Raw genomic sequence first — 21,156 nt, forward strand, 5'->3', positions numbered from 1 at the left:
TAAATTATTTATAGAATTTTTAGCAAAGATATTGTCCCTCTTTTTTAAAACACAAGCAAACAGAACTATTTTAAAGAACAATATGATTCTTAAACCCCTTTTACTTTGTGGTGAATATATTGATTAAGCAGAGAGTATAGAAATACATATCTGTTTGATCACTAGATTTTTTGATTTCTGGGGGTATCAGAGGAGAGCATAGGAGCAGTAGCTGACCAGTAAAAGGTTAAAAATCCATTTACCTGCTGTCTTTGACATGTGTCCTAGGTTGTAAATCCCTAAGTTTGTCATCTCCAGGGACCCACTACATTTCCTTTCTCAATATCAGAGAGAAAGAGATTTCTTCTGGAAAATTAAATGTCTGTTCAAGTATGTAACTACAGAAGTTTGAACATTAATGATCCCAATAGATAAAAATATTCTGTATATTTGTTCACTGAAAATTTCATCTGACCCATTGATAATAATGAACTTTTGTTCATTTAAAAGTTGTGGCTCATTATTTTTGTGATACTGTAATGGCTAAAGGCTTTTCAAACTTTTCAGGGAAGCATGACAGCAATGACAGTATTTTTTCCCTTGGATACAGCTCGACTTCGACTTCAAGGTAAGCATCTTATTGTCATCATATTCCTGTTCATTTGGTATCAGGAAGCAAACATACTTCTCACCTAAGTTCTAAGTTAACATAGGATTTCCCGTTTCATTAGAAATCTGTTGTCCATTTTCACTAACTTTAAATACTTTTTTTAAAAAATTAATTTATTTTTGGCTGCATGTGGGCTTTCTCTAGCTGTGGCGAGCGTGGGCTACTCTTTGTTATGGTGCACGGGCTTCTCATTGCGGTGGCTTCTCGTTGCAGAGCACGGGCTCTCGGTGCGTGGGCTTCAGTAGTTGTGGAATGTGGGCTCAGCAGTTGTGTCTCGCGGGCTCTAGAACGCAGGCTCATTAGTTGTGGCACACAGGCTTAGTTGCTTCCAGGCACGTGGGATCTTCCCAGATCAGGGCTTGAACCCGTGTCCCTTGCATTGGCAGGCGGATTCTTAACCACTGTGCCACCAGGGAAGCCCAATACTTTTGTTTTTGATGTTTGTGAATGAGAGTCATAGCCTCAGCCATTTTCTAATCTGAGAGACCTGAGTGGGCTTGCATTAGTAATTTTGAATCATTACAGTTGATTCTAATAAACAATATGACTTTTGAAAGGCACAATGTAGAGATTTTTTTTTTACTGGGGGTAGATTTTCTGGAAAGAGAACAGAGAATAGGAAACATGGTGGAGCCAAATACCATTGTCACTGCTCACGTGGGCATGTAGTCCTAGTTCCCCTCTTTCACTTTATAGGGCTATGCAACTTTCTGTAACTCCTGCTTGTTTTTTCCTCAGTATTTTTCAACTTGAAATTATAAACCTATGCCAGAACTTAGATGAAGAGATAAGAGTAAGATTAGCTTTGAATAAACGAATTCCTATATTAAGATCCTTCATGACTACTATTTTTAATTAATTTTAGAGATTTTGGAAAGGTAATAATTTTATATGACTCAAAAACCAAAATACATAAAAAGATAGGCAGTACAGTGAAAAATCTCACTCTAGACTGTCTCCTTTTCTCTCCCCTGTAGATAATGTCTCTATTAGTCTCTCAAAGAGCCCTGAGAGTTTCTTTATGTAGAAAAACAAGCAAATAATATATATTCTCAATTTCCTCTCTTTATTACTCAAAAAGCATCCTTTTCACACTGTTCCATATCTTGCATTTTTCACTTAACAGCATTTTTTAAAATATCTTTATTGGAGTATAATTGCTTTACAATGTTGTGTTAGCTTCTGCTATACAACAAAGTGAATCAGCTATATGTATGCATATATCCCCCCCCATATCCCCTCCCTCCTGAGACTCCCTCCCACCCTCCCTCTCCCACTGTCCCTCTCCCACCCCTCTCGGTCCTCACAAAACATCAAGCTGATCTCCCTGTGCTATGTAGCAGCTTCCCACTAGCCATCCATTTTGCATTTGGTAGTGTATATATGTCAATGCTACTCTCTCACTTCGTCCCAGCTTCCCCTTCCTTCCCGTGTCCTCAAGTCCGTTCTCTACGTCTGGGTCTTTATTCCTGCCCTACCATTAGGTTCATCAGTACTATTTTTTTAGATTCCATATATGTGAGTTAGCATACGGTATTTGTTTTTCTCCTTCTGACTTACTTCACTCTGTATAACAGACTCTAGGTCCATCCACCTCATTACAGATAACTATATTTCATTCCTTTTTATGGCTGAGTAATATTCCATTGTATATATGTGCCACACCTTCTTTATCCATTCATCTGTCAATGGACATTTAGGTTGTTTCCATGTCCTGGCTACTGTAAATAGTGCTGCAATGAATATTGTGGTACATGTATCTTTTTGAATTATGGTTTTCTCAGGGTATATGCCCAGTAGTGGAATTGCTGGGTCATATGGCAGTTGTATTTTTAGTTTTTTAAGGAACCTCCATACTGTCCTCCATAGTGGCTGTATCAGTTTACATTCCCACCAACAGTGCAGTGCCTTTTCTCCACACCCTCTCCAGCATTTATTGTTTCTAGATATTTTTAAAACTTAATTTAATTAATTAATTAATTAATTAATTTTGGCTGTGTTGGGTCTTCATTGCTGCGTGCAGGCTCTCTCTAGTGGCAAGCGGGGGCTACTCTTCGTTGTGGTGCGTGGGCTTCTCATTGCAGTGGCTTCTCGTTGCAGAGCACGGGCGCTAGGTGTGCAGGCTTCAGTGGTTGTGGCACGCAGGCTCAGTAGTTGTGGCTTGTGGGCTCTAGAGCGCAGGCTCAGTAGTTGTGGCTCGCGGGCTTAGTTGTTCCACAGCATGTGGGGTCTTCCTGGACCAGGGCTCAAACCTGCGTCCCCTGCATTGGCAGGCAGATTCTTAACCACTGCGCCACCAGGGAAGTCCCCATATGCTAATTTGTTTCTGTAAGTTCTATGAGATAAATTCCCAGAAGTGGGATTGTTTGATCAAAGGGCAAATGTTTGTAAGTTTGATAGTTATTGTTAGATTGCCTTGTACAGGGCTTTCCTAATTTGCCATCCCATGAGCCATACAGGTACCAATTTTGATTCTTAAGAAATCGGATCATTTTCCTATTTTTATGTTTTCTAAATAGTCTTCAGATGTGGGTAGGAAATTTGAAGTTAATTAAGGTAGGTTTTGTTTTCATTTAGAATGCCAAGAAAAGCAGAGTTCCCATCTTTTTGAGACCTTTTATATTTTTAGTTTAGGGAACAGAGCACAAGGTTAAAACTTTGCAAACTTGAATTTTAATCCCAGCTCTGCTGCCAACTACATGTGTCCTTCACAGCTTTGTGTCTGTAACCTCTTCTCTGAAAGGGAAATGGTAATTTATTTCCTCTCTACTTTATAAGATATTAAGATAAAAAGGAGAATGTATAACTTTGAAAAAAAAAAAACTAGAGAGCCCTATGAAATATAAGCAATAAATTTCTCCTGTTACATCTTTTAGTTTGGAAATTAGGTATTGAATTAAAACGCTTTATGGTTCATGAATAACAGATGAAACCATGGAATCAATAGTAGGAAATTTAGCACATGGGAACACAGGAGGATCATTGAGTCCTGAGGCAAACTAGGGAGCTCAAAGAATAGGGTGAGAGACTGCTCAGGTGAGGTAAATGGCATTTCAGTGAAACTCGCTGATGCTGAAGATAACAATTCTCAAAGGATTTAGTTTAAACATGTACTCTTTGGTCTTGTAGTTGATGAGAAAAGGAAGTCCAAAACGACACACATGGTGCTCCTGGAGATCATTAAAGAAGAAGGCCTGTGAGTACTACCTTGTTCATCTTTGTTAGGTAGAGCAGCTCATTAGGAGATTCCTGGGCGTCCATCATACCTACACTCACTTTCTATCCATTCTCAAAGCCTCACAGTGTTGTGAATTTGTAATTGCCTGACTTGTAAGTAAATACATAGTTGTTTTCATTTCCTTAAAGTTCTGTGGTTGACCATTTTGATTCTTGATCATGGAGTCTTACATGAAACCAATGAACAATAAACTGAAGAAGATAATAGTTGTTTAGCTCATTCCTATCAGATGCATTCAGACCTGTGTACCTTTTAAAACACTTTTTATTTGGAAATAATTTCAAATTTACAAAAAGTTGCAAAACTACAGTAGTACAAAGAATACCAGTATGTGTTTTAACCAGATCGACCTGTTGTTAACACTCTTCCGTTTGTGCTCATGCTTTCTCCCTCCCTTCCCCACTCCCTCCTTCTTTCTTTACTACACAGACACATACACACACCACACACAGATTTTTTTCAGAATTAATTTGAGAGTAAGTTACATACCATACATCAAAGCCCCTTACCCCTATGACTGACATTTTCCAAGATGTGGACCTTCTCCTCTTATTTTTCCTTAAATAAAATTTTTCTCACTTTAAGTTTGCCTCATGTTTCTTCATGATTAGATTGAGTCTATGCATTCTTGGCCAGAATAATGTATAGGTGAAATTGTGTCCTCCTCAGGATGTCACATTGGAGTCACATATTGTACACTTGCCCTTCATTGGTTAATTACGATTTCTTAGATTCAAGTTAGCACTGAATAATTTTATTTTCCTCTTTTGCAACTATAAGCAGTCTATGAGGAAATACTTAATTTAGTATCATACAGACTCAGGAATTCAATGGTTTACAATTAATTACTTAATGATTTTGGTGCTCAAATTGTCCCAGGTGTGGCCAGTGTGAGCTCCTTCAGTCTGGTTCCTGTGCCCTTATAACATGCCTCCATCACTTTTTTTTTTTTTTGCACTTCTATATTTACTTCATTTTAAATGTTCTTGCCCTGTAATAAAATGTGAATGATGCTATATTAACTAACAGCCATGAGGAAATTGTCTTTAATTTTACATAGTAATTTACTAAAGGAAATTGAGGGGGGGAATCAGTAAATCAGTCATAGAATGTATGTTGTTTCTTTGGTATCATTAATGCTAGAAAGGATTTCTTGGTTTGGGCATCCTCAGAATGTAGAATATGTGTACAGTTTGGAGTACATTGTAGCATAGGAGTGAACTTTGAGAATATGTGAATGATGATCAGCCTTTTCTAGGACTCTCATTTCTAGTGCCTTTTGTTCAGCATTTTTACTTTGCTTATTATGTTCTTCCCCTAGCCTGGCACCATATCGAGGGTGGTTTCCAGTCATCTCCAGTCTCTGCTGCTCCAATTTTGTCTATTTCTACACTTTTAATAGCCTCAAAGCAGTCTGGGTCAAAGGTCAACATTCTACTACTGGAAAAGATCTGGTAGTTGGATTTGTTGCAGGTACCTAAGTTTTCTGAATATAAGATATTTTTATATTTTGTTGTTTATATTGTGGTCCATATACCCCGAGAGGTTATTTTAACACAAAGTAATGCTACAAAGAATGTAATTAGTTTTCTGACTTGACTCTGTGTGTGTGTGTGTGTGTGTGTGTGTAGTAAAAATGCATAACATAAAATTTACCATCTTAACAATTTTTAAGTGTACATTTCAGTAGTAGGTTTACTTACATTATTGTGAAACAGATCTCCAGAACATTTTCATTTTATAAATGAGAAGTTCTGTACCCCCTAAATAACAACTCCCATTTCCACCCTCCCCCCGAGCTCCTGGTAGCCACAATTCTACTTTCTGTTTCTATGAATGTGACTACTTTAGATGCCTCATATAAGTGGAATCATGCAGTATTTGTCTTTCTGTGACTGGTTTATTTCATTCAACATAATATGTACTCAAGGTTCATTCATATTGTAGGATGTAACAGGATTTCCTGGTTTTTTAAGGGTGAATAATATTCTATTGTATGTATATACCACATTTTGTTTATCCATTCATCTACTGATGGACATTTGAGTTGTTTCCACCTCCTGCTTACTGTGAATAGTTGCTGCTATAAACATGGGTTGTATGAATAGCTCTTTGAGTCCCTGCTTTCAATTCTTTTGGATATATTCCCAGAAGTGAGATTGCTGGATCATATGGTAGTTCTTTTTTTAATTTTGAGAGGAACTACCATACTGTTTTCCACACTGGTTGCACTATTTCAAAATCCCACCAGCAGTTGGTTCCAGGTTCTCCACATCCTTACCAACACTTGTTATCTTCTATTTTTTCTATAGTAGCCATCCTAATGAGGGAGAAGTGATAGTTCACTGTGGTTTTGATTTGCATTTCTCTGATGATTAGTGATGTTGAGCATCTTTGGAGAAATGTCTATTCAAATCTTTTGCCCATTTTTTGAGTTATTTGATTTTTTGTTGTTGTTGTACTATAAGTATTCTTTATGTATTCTGGATATTAGCCCCTTATCAGATATATGATTTGCACATATTTTCTCCCATTCTGTAGGTTGCCTTTCACTCTGTTGATATGTCCTTTGATACTCAAAAGTTTTTAAGTTTGATATTGTGCCATTTGCATATTTTTCCTTTTTTGCCTGTGCTTTTGGTGTAATGTCCAAGAAATCATGCTGAGTTTAATGCCATGAAAGCTTTCCTCCTATGTTTTCATCTAGGAGTTGTATAGTTTTAGGTTTTTAATCCATTTAGAGTTAATTTCTGTGTGTGATGTAAGATAAGATCCAACTTCATTCTTTTGTATGTGGAAATCCAGTTTTCCTAATACCATTTGTTGATGTGACTGGACTGCCCTTTCCACCTCTGAACGGTCTTGGCACCCTTGTGACGATCAGTTGACCATATACACAAAGTTTTATTTTTGAGCTGACTTGGCTTATTTTTATCTTCTTAATCCAGAGAGGAGGGTCAGTTATCCCTGTTTAGCAGCCTGTACCCAGAATTTATGGACATAAGGTCTCTTTTTTAAAAAATGAAAATTACAATACCTTTCCTGCTTACTTTCTGGGTTTTTTTGTTTGTTTGTTTGTTTTGTTTTTTGGGACTGAGGATTGCATGCAATGTTTAACATGAACAGGACTGGCTACATAATTTTCAGGGTCCAGTATAAAATGAAAATGCAGAACTCCTTGTTCACAATTTATTAAGCATTTCAAGATGGTTGACACTAAAGCATTAAACCAAGCACAAGACAGGTTACACACTCATGAAGCCCACCGTGAGTGTGAAAGCATTTAGTCAGATGTGACAAAGAGTTTTTAGTGCACAGCCCAGTGTAGTCAGTATCACCATAGTCGTTAGTATCCTAGGGGTTCATAGGAGAAAGGTTACTTTTGGCTGGGAGGTATCTCCTTATAGGAAGCAGTGCCTCTTGAGCTGAGCCTTGGCAGAATTAGTAACACTTGGAGATAAGTGGCGACGGTTTCTGGATGGAGAGAATGGTAGCAAACTGAGAGAATACAGGACCACATTTAGAACAGTGAGTTCTATAATTTTGTGAGTGAGTGAAGTGAGTGTAGGAACATGAGCAATAAAGTTGGAGAGTTGAATAGGAGCCCAGTTTTAGAAGGCTTTGGATCCTTGTCATCTGAGACTTCAGAAGTGCTAAGGAGTCATTAACCTGATATTGTGAATATTTAGTTACTGTCTGTCTCTATTTAGTGGAATATGAGCTCTATAAGAGCAGGTATCTTTATCTATATATGGTATATCAAAGATATATATAAAATGCAGAGAGTATCTTATATATACTTTATATATATAAGATATAGGGGCTTCCTTGGTGGTCCAGTGGTTAAGACTCCGTGCTTCCAGTGCAGGGAGCACAGGTTCAATCCCTGGTCAGGGAACTAAGATCCCGCATGCTGCGCGGTGTGGCCAAAAAAAAAAGAAAGTTAAAGATATATATTACATCTATTAGACAATATATATTGCAATTATAAATATATCTCTATATATGTATAACTGTTATATCTATACATATATAGGATAACGATTACATATGATACCTGCTTTTGTGACATATGTATATATATATCTGTTCCCCCTTGCCTTGCTAAATTTTCAGTAAGAACAATTCCTAACATGTAGTAGGAGCTTAATAAATATTTGCTAAATAAACAAAATATTTGTTGAATTAATCAGGGTTTTATTAAAGAGATGGGAAAAAAGTAGATCTCTTTCCTATGGGTTTTTTGTGTTTATCTAGTCTGTATCTAAATTAATTTATTTAAATGTTGCGTGTTTAGTGTTAGTATTTTGTGGGCTCACTTATTGATATATTCTTAGAAAAATTACTGATTTGGGAGCCACACAGTTGAATAATGTAAATGTCCATTTGAAATGAAAATGATTTGATTGAAAAATAGTTACCAGGCCAGGAGTATTCATGGCCCCCAATTTTTCCTCTTCACCTATATGAGACCACTGCTGTTTTTTTATTTGGTCTCTGAGCCTTTCTTATGCTTCATTCTCTCATTTTAGTCTCAAGTTGATTTTGATATAATGAACTTTCACTTGGACCAACTTTTTTTTTTTAATTGAGATATAATTGACATAATATTCTATTAGTTTCAGGTATACAACATAATGATTCAATATTTGTGTATAATGTGAAATGATCACCACAGGAAGTCTGGTTAACATCCTCCATCATAGATGTTTACAATTTTTTTTCTTTTCTTGTGGTGAGAACTTTTAAGATCAACTCTCAGCAACTTTCAAATATGCAGTTCAGTATTATTAAGTATAGTCACCTTCTGTACATCACATCCTCATGACTGACTTATTTTATAACTGGAAGTTTGTGCCTTTTGACTACCCTCACCCCCAACCCCCCCAGACCAGCTTTCACATAAAGAGTATAACACACAGGGTTTCATTTTCTGGGGTAATAAATGAATACTTGTAGGTAGGTAACTCAGGATAGAAATCTAGAAGTCTCCATAGAGGGTGCTCTCTTACCCTCCATGTCTGCCTGGTCTTCATGAACCATCAGTCTGTCTCTTAAATATCTCTTGAATCCATTCCCTCGTCTCCATGTCCAGAGCCATTTCCCAAAATCAAGTGCCATCATCTCTCACTTGGACCATTGCTCTGTTCTGATCTCTTTGCCTCTCAAGTCTTTCTCACTAACATACTTTGCATAGTTCTGTTTCAAGTAGCCTTTCTAGAAGAATGGTTTTCAAACAGTGTCATAATTCAAAGAACTCAAGTTTGAGATTTGTTCACCTGAAAAAATATCAGAATAGATCCAACATGTAGAGGAGGAATCTTCTTTTTTACATAATTGCAACAAATGGCAATCTGGTATGATCTTTTATACTTGAGACCAAGTATTGGTAATACCTTGATTTTAATACTTTTTTTTTTTGCCCGGGCTGTGTGGCATGTGGCATGCAGGATCTTAGTTCCCCGACCAGGGATCAAACCTGTGTCCCCTGAATTGGGAGTGCGGAGTCTTATCCACTGGACCGCCAGGGAAGTCCCTTAATACTTTTTAGATTACTGTGGTTCATATGTATTTACATTTAAAAGGTTATGACTCACTGTCAGAGACCGACTCATATAACTTCCCATGAAACTACTAGTTTATGAAATATATGATTAAATCTTCTCCTTTTTAGGTGTCCAAAGTTGTTTGTTTGCTGTATCTGGCATCCCATTATCTACTAGGTACACACAACCCCTTGTTATTCTCTCTCACTGTGCTCTGCTCATTTTCTTTCTAACTCTTATGCAGTTTATAATTACAATAGATCCTCCCATACCTAAAACAGCTAGACTGGTATGGTAGGGCAGTTAGTTTTAAAAAGTCAATGGAAGTAGGGACTATCATAAATAGCCTACATGCCTTAAGTATTTTATTTTAACCTAAGATATATGAATATATACTTCTCTAATTTTTTGTATGGCCAAGGCATATCCACTCACTGATGGAAGTTTTGTACTTTTTTTCTTGTATAACCCATACCTGTAAATGCTTTGCCTACTGTAACAGATATGACCGACATAAGCAGGCTTGAGAAAAGACATAATTCACTCCTGGTAAGCCTAAGCCCCTGTGGCATGGAAGTAGAAGAGCACAGGTACACTAGGGAGTAGCCTGCTGGCCACAGGTATCAGCGTGCTGTGGTATCTGGCGGTGTGTCCTGTAAAGGGAAAGAGGAACACAGGTTTCTCTGGTGAGTCCATTATATGGAACTGGTTAAAAGAGATCCCACTGTATTAATATCATTCTAATTCACTTACATTCTGAAATGTTTTCTTGAGAGCGTGAGAAAAGAATGGAATTACGCTTGACGTCCAGGGAGAACCCGTGGGTCTGTGTTGATTGTGGACATCATCTGTTACATGTCTTGTCAGAGAAATGATTGAGAACTGCGATTCTAATATCCGAATCTGATTATGTTGTGCCCAGCTTCAAACCCTTCAGTGTCTGCCGTTCGCATGTAGGATGGAGTTGTGGCGTCCTCAGCAGAAAAGGCCCCCCTCACACATGTGCAAGATAAGCACCTAACATATGAGATCTGCTGTGACACTGCTTACCTCCCTATCTTGGTCTTTTCTATTCCTGTTCTCCTGTGCCAAACTATGATTCCTTGAATAGACCGAGCCCTTAGTAACTTCATTCCTCTACAGCTGCTGTTGTCAGTCTGAAGCAGCCTTACTGCTTTTTTTATCTTATTAACTCCTAGTCATCCTTTTATTCTCATCTCAAGCCACCTCCTCTTCAGGAAGCCTTCCCTGTCTCTCATGTCCACCACCCCCAAGTTGTATTCTAGGTTAGGTGCCTACCTTCTGTGCTCCAGCTCTGTGTATACCTCTGTCTCAGTGCTTACTCTGCTGGATAACAATAGCCTGCATATTTGTCTTTATCTTTTACAAGACAGTGAACTCCTTAAGGGCAGAGACTACATTTTTTAAAATCTCTGTATCCCCAGTGCCTGATACACAGAAGGTGCTGATTAAATGTTGAATGCATGAATTCAATTTAAAAGACCACTCCTGTAATCTTCATCATTTTACTAGTTGCCCTACCAAAAGTCTTGAATTCATCCTCTTTCTCTTTGACCCCGCCTCCAGTCTGTGAGCAAATCCTATTGCCTGTTTCTTCATATGGTTTCTAGAATTCAGCCCCATCCCCCACTACTACCTGTGTCCAAACCACCACTAAATCTTGCCAGGATTATCTTCAGAGCCTCCTAACTGATGTCCTGCTTCCTCCTTTGTCCCCTTCAATATGTATTCAACACAGCAGCCAGTGTGATCATGCTAAAACATAAGTGAGGGCTTCCCTGGTGGCGCAGTAGTTAAGAATCTGCCTGCCAATGCAGGGGACACGGGTTTGAGCCCTGGTCCGGGAAGATCCCACATGCCGCAGAGCAACTAAGCCCGTGCGCCACAACTACTGAGCCTGTGCTCTAGAGCTTGCGAGCCACACCTGCTGAGCCCGCGTGCCACAACTACTGAAGCACGTGCAACTAGAGCCCGTGCTCTGCAACAAGAGAAGCCACTGCAGTGAGAAGCCCGCGCAACGCAACAAAGAGTAGCCCCCGCTCGCCGCAACTAGAAAAAGCCCGCGTGCCACAACGAAGACCCAACGCAGCCAAAAATAAATAAATAAATTTTAAAAACATAGGTGAGATTGTATTACTTCTCTGTTCAAAGGACTCCAATTGCTTCCCTTCTCACTCAGAGTAAAAGCCAGAGTCCTTACCTTGTCCTACAAAGCCCTGTGTCACCTGGCCCGCCCGTCCTCTTCACTCACCCCACTGCAAGCCTCACTGACCTCATCTCCAGGAGCACTCCTGGCGTGCTTCTGCCTCGGTGCCTGTGCACCTGCTGTTTCCTCTGCCTGGTTACTGCATGATTCACTCCCTCCCCTCCTTTAAGGTCTTTCCCTAAATGGCCACACTGTTGAAAATGGTGCCCCCTCTACCCCGGAAAACTTTATCCCCCTTCTCTGCTTAAATTTTCTCCTTAACCTTATCCTCTAACATACTACATATTTTACTCATTTATCCTGTCTTACGCCATTAGAACATAAGCTTCAAAAGGACAGGGATTTTCATTTTTTATTTACTTCTGTATCATCAGCACCTACTTAGCACGTTACTAGACACACAAAACGTATTTGATGAGCAGACCATGGATGACTGACTTGCGGGTCATAAACATTTACTTATCCTAAGATACACATAAAGTTATTTAAGAATTGCTAATTCATACCTCAGATAAAAAAATACCTATTAGCTAGTTTTATATGTTTCCAGTTGCTTTAAGAAGGTAGATTTAATATCAGTAAAAATAAAATTTCTAACAGCTCTTGTAAAAAATAGGCTATTAGGGTGAGAATGAATTCCTATCTTTTGAGATTTTCAGAAATAAAGTGAATAATCACCTGGTGATTAGATTAGATCAGTGGATCCACAGGGAACATATGACCATGTCTGGAGACATTTTTGGTTGTCACAACTGGAGGATGCTACTGGCATCTAGTGGTAGAAGGCCAGGGATACTGCTACACATCCTACACGATTGCACCCCTGCCCTGCCCCAAACTAATAGTTATCCAGCCCCAAATGTCAATAGTGTCACAGTTGAGAGACCTTTGATCAAGTGAATTTTATAGTCCTTTATAATTCTGTGATTCTCCGATTATAGGTCCTCTCTTTTTCTGAAGGTAGGGAATTCCTTGGAAATCACTTTTGCGAGTTTTAAACTCCTCATAACACGTTTTTATATCTTAATGCTTACTGCATTTTTACAATAATTAAAACAGCTTTTTCTCTTCCTGCTGTGAACCCTGTCATTGTGTTACAGTCACTGTAGGAATGAGTTTCATTATCGCCAGGGAGAGCTAGGAGCAGTATTATTGTTACTCCACTTCTTCTAGGAACTTAGAGAGTTATTACTATTTATTTTATTTTCACAGAAGAAAGCCCAAATAGCTTAATACCCTGGGGAAGAATTTGAGAGCAGAACCTTACAGGTAACTTAAATGAAGATGATACTTGCCATTTTTATGAAATTGGAATTTTTATCAATAACTCTTTCTGAATGCCAATGGTGTTATCATTGTTGTGACAGTTGAAATTAATTTCCTGTCCTTAGGCCTTAAATCTGGTAAGGCAGGTTTGTTCCTGTAGTGTATCAAGTTGCATTTCTTTGTAAGGAGCCAAGCACTTAGATTTATGACCCTGATCTGCCATTTCTTATCTCAGTGGTCATTGAACGTGTTCCCCAGAAGTGCACCCAGTTAGCATTCTCCATTTTTGTTTTCTGTCCTTAACTCAGGAGACTCTCTACTAATAAAACTTTGTTTTTAATATTTCAGAAGTAAATAGCTGTGTTTCAATTATCCTTGAATCAGTGAGTGATTTTAGTGAGTGTGTTCAGTTACTGTTCTTCATCTTTTAATTTTGGTTCTGTTTTCTTATAAATGATTTTTTATGAAGAAAGAAAATAGAATCATTTGAATTGGAAGAAAAGCAATTTTCTGTTCTTAAGTAGGTAAGGTATTAATATTCCCATCTTAGACCTGAAGTAACAGCCATGGCTTGGAACTGGCAGAAAAATTTTCTACACATAAATAAGCAGACAGCTTTCTCTATCCTGCAGCCATATCCATCGTGCTTTAGTCAGAGTCGGAATCACTCATCATGTTCGTTTGCAGCTTGTTTTTCCTCTGTGGAATGTTGTCCTTTGCTTGATTATATAGGTTGCAAGTTTTTAGTAAAGTTTGGATCCTCAGGTATTTTCCCAGAACTCATAAAATGATAGTGGTTAAAAAATACCTCTCCATCTATTTCGGCTTTGAGCATTAAAGAACGTCTCAGATAAAAAGCTTTGAAATACAAAATGTTCTTACAAGGACTTTATATTCTCTTCTTTAAATGATGTGATGCAGTTTTGTACTTGACAGTGTCCTGAGAATCCTCTCCGTCTTTCAGCCTGTGTTAATAATGGGGATATGTAAGCAGAATTTTAAATAGTGGCTAAATCTTAATCTTTGCTGCATTGCCTCTGAAATGTTTTGTGTGTGCCTACCTCTTGAATAGAACATGAAGGGAATTTTAATTTCCAAAGAATTTATTTAATGGGCAACCTATTTCATTTGTTTAGAAAGGTATGTACACTGTGCCTGTCTACAGTATCCACAGAAGCTTGTGATCTCTGGTTCTGAGCTCTCCTGTCTTCATCTTAAAAAAAAAAAAGCGGTAGACTGCTCAGTAGCACTTTCTAGTCTGATTTTTCTGGCTGTTGATTTTTTTTTCTTAAGTGATGTGTACATTATATTGAATAGGAATACATTATAAAGTCTGGGCAAATGGGCATGTATTGATAGTCTTCTATCTTGGCCTCTTGGGCACTGGTGCTTTTGTAAAATGAGACTAGCAAGAATCTCTAGTTAAGACTTTTCAGATTATGATCAATGCCTCAAGTGACAATGTATGAATATATTGAGTCATAACTAAAGATGACTCCTTTGTGTTATGTGAAAAAATATAACAAATACAACTCATAAAATTATTTGATAATGCCTTTTACTTTGAGAAATGTGTTCTCACAATGTTTCTAAGAGAGAGGTGCCAAAATATCTTACTTTTGCAACTGCATTCAGCTAATGAAAATGTAGAATTTGAATTTCCTGGTGTTTCCACCAAGCTTAGCCTTTGTGTTTTCTATATATAGTATGTTTTGAGATTCCTTAAATCAAAACATTCTTAATCCTGTTGTATTTAAATGGCTTTTAGTAAAAGAAGATTTCTCTTCCTTACAGTTGTGCCTCTTGGTTCTTCAGAGTATGGATAGAGCCAGATAGCTTGATATAGCATTGTTTGCTGAGTTTGCTCATTAGTTTACTTGTTAAGTATTTATTTAACAAACATTTATAAAGTATATACTGTGTGTCAGGCACTTTGTTACAAGTCTGTCTGGTATTTTTCTCTAATCATTTCAGGACTGATGAGGAATATTTTAATAACTCAAGGTGGTGTTAAATTGGGATCATGTGTTTTCAAAAAAGAAGCACCTGGCTCATTGTATTGTTCCACTCTGAGGCCACCTTGGGCGGCCAAGATCCTCATCCTTAAACTTGTAAGGATTATGATGCTTGTGAAACTGTTCCAGGTGTTTTTGTGATGGTTCATAACTACTGCTTGCTGCCTGCCTATCCTAATTCCCCAAGTGATGAAGAAGTCTTCTGTGAGCCTCCAGTCCCTGTTGAAGCACTTTCAAATGTCACACTTTCTCTCATTTATTGTACTAGATCCATACTCACTTAAAACCATGTGAGCTACTTACATGAGAGTTGTAAATTGTGTGTTTTATGTGATATTGTCATGGACTTATTTAGCATGTGATCAACAAGTCACTTCCCTGTCCTAAAGCTGTTTTTAAAAACTGTACTTAAAACCATATCAAAATTGCTACTTTGGTGGTTATATAAATTGACAAACAGATTGCCTCCTATTATACAAATGAGGAAACTCAGTACTCTCTTCATGTGGAGAAGTACTGCTGCCAGCCATTCTGCTATCAGCAAGGCTTCTGAATTGCTTCTAACAGTAGTGGCTTGTGTTGTACCCGGGCACAAAGGGACACATTACCTTAGGTCTCCTAGTAGGTCAGTGGCAGAAATATAACTGAAACATTGGTGTGTAGCTTTAACATAAGACAGCAAAGCTTAAAAGGTTACATTTTGCTTTCCCTTTGTCTCTCCCCCTTTCTTTTTAAAGGAGTGGTGAATGTGCTGCTAACAACTCCACTCTGGGTAGTAAACACCAGACTGAAGCTGCAAGGGGCAAAATTTAGGAATGAAGACATTATACCAACCAACTACAATGGTATTATTGGTGAGTGTCTCTTGGGTGAGTTCCTTCTTAAAGATTTTCTTTTCTCTTTGTATCCGGAATTTATCACCATGATAATGCTACAACCTCAAATCTCAGTGCCCAACAGTAAGTATTTAGCTCATGTGTCTCTGGATTGACAGGGATTTGACTCATCTAGGCTGACTCCAGCCTAAGAGTCTCAGCTCCATGTGTCTCTCTTCCTTTTCCTGGGACCAACCTGAGCATATTCTTCTCTTGGTGATGGCAAAAGCACAAGAGGACATGCCCAATCATACAAGCATATTTCAAACCCCTGTTTGCATTTTGTCTGCTAACATCCTCTTGGCCAAAGCACAACCAATGGCCAAGCCCCAAGATAAGGGGTAGAGAAATATACCCATGGAGTATATCCCATGGAGCAGGCGGGAGGGGATAAATATTTCTGAAGAGCAATCTGCTACTTTTTTTTCCCTAGTGTTTTCTTTAGATAAAGATACCAGATTAGCATCTGATATCCTTGAACTTCTGCTTTTTAATAGTATTACATTGCCAGGTTCTCCTTTCCCATGCTTCCATCTTTGTAATGAGAACAGGGGTTTTCTTATAAGGCAGTCCTATAAAATGGACTCCGGAGAACTATCTAATCTTCTTTTTTAAAAAATAAATTTATTTATTTATTTATTTTGGCTGCATTGGGTCTTTGTTGCTGCGCACGGACTTTCTCTAGTTGTAGCAAGCGGGGGCTACTCGTTGTTGCGGTGCACAGGCTTCTCATTGTGGTGGCTTCTCTTGTTGCAGAGCAGGGCTCCAGGCACGTGGGCTCCAAGAGCTGTGGCACGCGGGCTCAGTAGCTGTGGCTCGCGGGCTCCAGAGTACAGGCTCAGTAGCTGTGGTGCACGGGCCTAGTTGCGCTGTAACATGTGGGATCCTCCCAGACTAGGGCTCGAACCCATGTCCCCTGCGTTGGCAGGCGGATTCCCAATCATTGCACCACCAGGGAAGTCACCTCTAATCTTTTTCTGTACTGACCTTTGTTGTGAAACACATGGGCTATCAGTTCACAATTCTGTGTAGTACAGAGTTCCCAGTAGTGGTGATGATTACTTAGGAAAACGTGACATGCTAACCCCAGATTTGTCAGGAAGGGTTGCCTATGAGTGAAATTGGTCTCTCAATAACTTGGTGATGGTCAGTATCTGATGATTATTCAAAAGTAGTTAACTGATTAACTTGTCATTGTGAGAAGGAAATCTTGATAGAATCAGTATGATAGAATACTGATAGAATCAGGTTTGTGTTCTGGGTACATTGTCTTCTCTAGTTAGGGGATTGTCATCAAAAGTCCTTGATTTCTTGCTCAGATGCTTTTCACCAGATCATTCGTGATGAAGGAATCCTGGCTTTATGGAATGGCACATTTCCCTCCTTGCTGTTGGTCTTCAATCCTGCCATCCAATTCATGTTCTATGAAGGTTTAAAACGGCAGCTTTTAAAGAAACGAATGAAGGTAAGCCCTGATTCTGAAAGCAGCAGACAATCCCTGACACCTTCTTGCTGTTTAGATTGATGCAGTTTGTTCTTCCTGTGCTTTCCAGCTTTCTTCTTTGGACGTGTTCATCATTGGTGCAATAGCCAAAGCAATTGCCACCACGGTCACCTATCCTCTGCAGACAGTACAGTCAATTCTGAGGGTAAGTGCCAGGGTTCTCCCTGCATTTAGTCAAACAACATTCTAAAATACGTGGTTTTCCTGTTTGAAGCAATGTTATTTAATAAAGCAATAAAGTAGTCCAGAGCATTCCTCATCCATTTCTTCCATTATTTGATATTTTGCAATTTGAGGAAAGAGCTATAAAGGAAGTGAACAGCATTCTATGATTTAGTGGAGAGGGGCATGGTGGGGGTCTTCTCAGGTGGCATGGTTGGAGATGGGCTCCTCTGAGGAGCCATATGTAAATTAAGACTTAAAGGAAGGTAAGGATCCAGCTGTGCTAAGAGCAGAAGAAAGAGCATTCCAGGTAGAGGGAACCTGAGGTACCGAGAGCTTGGTGAATCCTAGGAACTGAAAGGAGGCCATTGTGGCTGGAGGTGGCTCAGGAGGAGATTAGAAAAGGAGCAGGGAGCCTATAGGTAAGGACGAGATTTTATTCTGTCTGCAGTGGGAAACCTTTGCAGGGCTTTAGACTGGAGAGTAATGTGATCTAATTTACAATTCGAGAAGATTACTGTGACTGTTCAGTGGTGAATTGGTCAGAAGGCTAAGAGGAAAGGAGGTTGTCAGGTTAGGAGGCTATTTCGGTCATACAGGTAAGATGTGAGGGTGGCTTGGACTATGGTGGTAGCAGTGGGGAGGAGATATTCAAGGTCTGTTTGAGAGAAAAAATTCAAAGGACTTAACTGATGGGTAAAATGAACGTGGAAGTGAAAGTATTTCAGTTCAAAAAGATTATTCCCTTCTGTTAAAAGTATTTTTACTAATGTACTATTTTAAAATTGGTACTTAATATAAAGAAATTCAGTAGCAGTCAAATAAATGTATTTTGACACTTTTATAATAGAAACATATAATGTGAAGAGCTCAGATTGCAGAGATTCTAATTAATTAGTGTTTATCATAACTTCTTAAAGGATTGGAAGCCATACCATCAATATCTAAATCTTCATCGTGGGAGTGGCTTTTTCTTTTGAGGTAGAATATTCCCCATGATTCTCTGTAAAATGAAAATTCTCATGCTTGCTTCATTGAAAAGATATTTCTTATTTTCACTTATTTCATTGAAATATTTTATTTATTTCATTGAAATAAGAGGATTAATTAAATCTAAATACTGATGGATATTTTTATTACCATATGCTGTAACATGTTTACTCCAACATAACTTCCTCTGCAAGCGGAAATTGAGATAAAGAAAGCGGTAGCAAGCAGTAATTATTTATCTTTTTTTCTTCTTCCCCAGTTTGGACATCACAGACTGAACCCAGAAAACAGAACACTGGGGAGTCTTCGGAACATTCTCTATCTTCTTCACCAACGAGTCAGGTGAGCTTTGTAGATGGTTCACATTCTGTCCTCTTTTTTTTTTTTAATTTATTTAATTTATTTATTTTTGTCTGCGTTGGGTCTTCTTTGCTGAGCGTGAGCTTTCTCTACTTGTGGTTAGCGGGGGCTACTCTTGGTTACGGTGCACAGGCTTCTCATTGTGGTGGCTTCTCTCGTTGCGGAGCACGGGCTCTAGGAGTGTGGGCTTCAGTAGTTGTGGCACGCAGGCTCAGTAGTTGTGGCTCACAGGCTCTAGAGCGCAGGCTCAGTAGTTGTGGAGCACGGGCTTAGTTGCTCCACGGCATGTGAGATCTTCCTGGACCAGGGCTCAAACCCGTGTCCCCTGCATTGGTAGGCGGATTCTTAACCACTGTACTACCAGGGAAGCCCTCTGTCCTCTCTTTTAACAGCCCTCTCTGCCAAGAAGTGGTTGGATTTGCTTACCTTGCACTTCTGCCTTGGCAGTGGCAGCCTAGAAACCTCTCACTTGCCTGCTGTGCTCAGACATTTCTGACTTTAGGGACTAAGTGAGATATGACAGCATTTTGGGAAATTATGGAAAAGTTTAGATCCTTATTCTTTGTTAGTTACAAAGATTCAGTACTCCTTTAGAAAGGGAATCCTCCTATGAAATCCTGCCATTTGCGACAACATGGATGGACCTTGAAGGTATTATGAAGTAAGTCAGGCAGAGAAAGACAAACATGTGATTTCACTCATATGTGGAATCTAAAAACAAACAAGCAAACTCATTGATGCACAGAACAGACTAGTGGTTACCAGAGAGGAAGAGGATTCAAGGGTGGGCAAAATGGGTGAAAGGAGTCAGCTGTACAGTAATGGATGGTTACTGGACTTGTGGTGGTGATCAGTGTGTAGTGTATACAGATGTCAAATTATAATGCTGCACACCTGAAACAGATAATTTTAAAAAAGAGAGAGAGCCCTGCTGTAATCTAATATAGAGACCACTCTGCTGAGTAGTCCTCCATCGATGACCTATCCTATGACCTCTCATAGATAGAAATAAGCAGCTGTTAGAGAGCAGCAGTCATAGCAGGAAAGGGAGGGAAGAGTAGGAAGAGTTACAACAATTATCCTCATAATGATGACAACAGTGATAACGGTGATGAGAGCAGCTAACACTGTTGAGTGTTTGCTGTGTGGCAGACACTAAGCCAGATGCTCCACCTGGGTAATCTCACTTAATCCTAACAACAGCCCTATGAGGCAGGTACTGTCGTCATTTCCCTGTTTCATTTAAAGAAACTGACCCCTAGGGAAGCCAAATAGATCAGCACCTTTGAAGCAAAAGCTGCTGTAACTTTATTACTGTTTCTAGATGTAAGATATTTTAAAATAAATTTATCATAAAGATAGAATATACTTGGGATAAAAAATAAAATCAAAGATAAAGAATTGGTATAAAGTAAAAAATAAATGCTGACCATACCAAGTGTTGGCAAGAATGTGAAGCGACCAGAACTTTCCTATGCTGGTGGGAATTTAGAATGGCACAACCAATTTGGAACGCAATTTGGCATTTTCTTATAAAGCTAAACATACACCTACCATAGACCCAGCCATTCCCCTTCAAGGTATTTACCCAAGACAAATGAAATGCGTCTACACAACGACCTGTGCATAAATGTTAATAATGGCTTTATTTGTAAGAGTCAAAATCTGGAAACACCCCAAATGTCCATCATCAGATGAGTAGATACAAGTTGTGGTATACCTATACAGTGGAATACTATTCAGAAAGGAAAAAGAAATAATTACTGATACATGCAAAAACGTGGATGGATCTCGAAATAATTCTTCTGAGTAAAAGAGGTCAGTATGAAAAAGATTTCATTACTGTATGATTCCACTTATATAAAACTTAGAAAATGCAAATAATCTACAGTGACAGAAAGCATATTAGTGGTTGCTTAGGGCCAGAGTAGGTGGAGGGAGAGTGATTGCAAAGGGACATGAGGATACTTTTTCAGGTCATGGATATGTTCACTACCTTGAATGTGGTGATTGTTTCACGGGTGTACCCATCAGTCAAAACTCATCAAATTGAAGTCATTTAAACTTCAATAAAGCTATAAATACGTGCATACCTACTGTGTTTTCTCTCCTATCTCTTTACCAAGAGTTAGTCACTGTTAACAAAAAGTGCATGTATTTCCAGAATAATGTATAAAACATATGTTTTGGGTATTCATTTTTATACAAATGGAATCATATGGTAATACTGTTTTGTACCTTGCCTTTTTGTAAAAACGTTACAAACCTTCACATCAATATCTGTACATTTATCTAGTTTTTTTCTGTTTTTTTTTTTTTGCGGT

At 38.6% G+C, this 21,156-nt stretch overlaps 1 protein-coding gene across 4 annotated transcripts in view; it reads left to right on the forward strand.

The window, feature by feature from the left end:
• Positions 1-21,156, forward strand: part of SLC25A17 (solute carrier family 25 member 17) — a 57,356-nt gene that overhangs the window by 22,446 nt on the left and 13,754 nt on the right. For all 4 annotated transcript variants that reach the window (XM_060114227.1, XM_060114229.1, XM_060114226.1 and 1 more), the window contains 7 exons: positions 547-607; positions 3,779-3,845; positions 5,209-5,360; positions 15,679-15,795; positions 17,136-17,281; positions 17,370-17,465; positions 18,732-18,814. In XM_060114227.1, coding sequence (XP_059970210.1) covers positions 547-607; positions 3,779-3,845; positions 5,209-5,360; positions 15,679-15,795; positions 17,136-17,281; positions 17,370-17,465; positions 18,732-18,814 — 722 coding nt within the window. The remainder of the gene's footprint in view (positions 1-546; positions 608-3,778; positions 3,846-5,208; positions 5,361-15,678; positions 15,796-17,135; positions 17,282-17,369; positions 17,466-18,731; positions 18,815-21,156) is intronic.

This window comes from Mesoplodon densirostris, chromosome 11 (assembly GCF_025265405.1).
Source record: "Mesoplodon densirostris isolate mMesDen1 chromosome 11, mMesDen1 primary haplotype, whole genome shotgun sequence".
Lineage (NCBI taxonomy): Eukaryota > Metazoa > Chordata > Mammalia > Artiodactyla > Ziphiidae > Mesoplodon > Mesoplodon densirostris.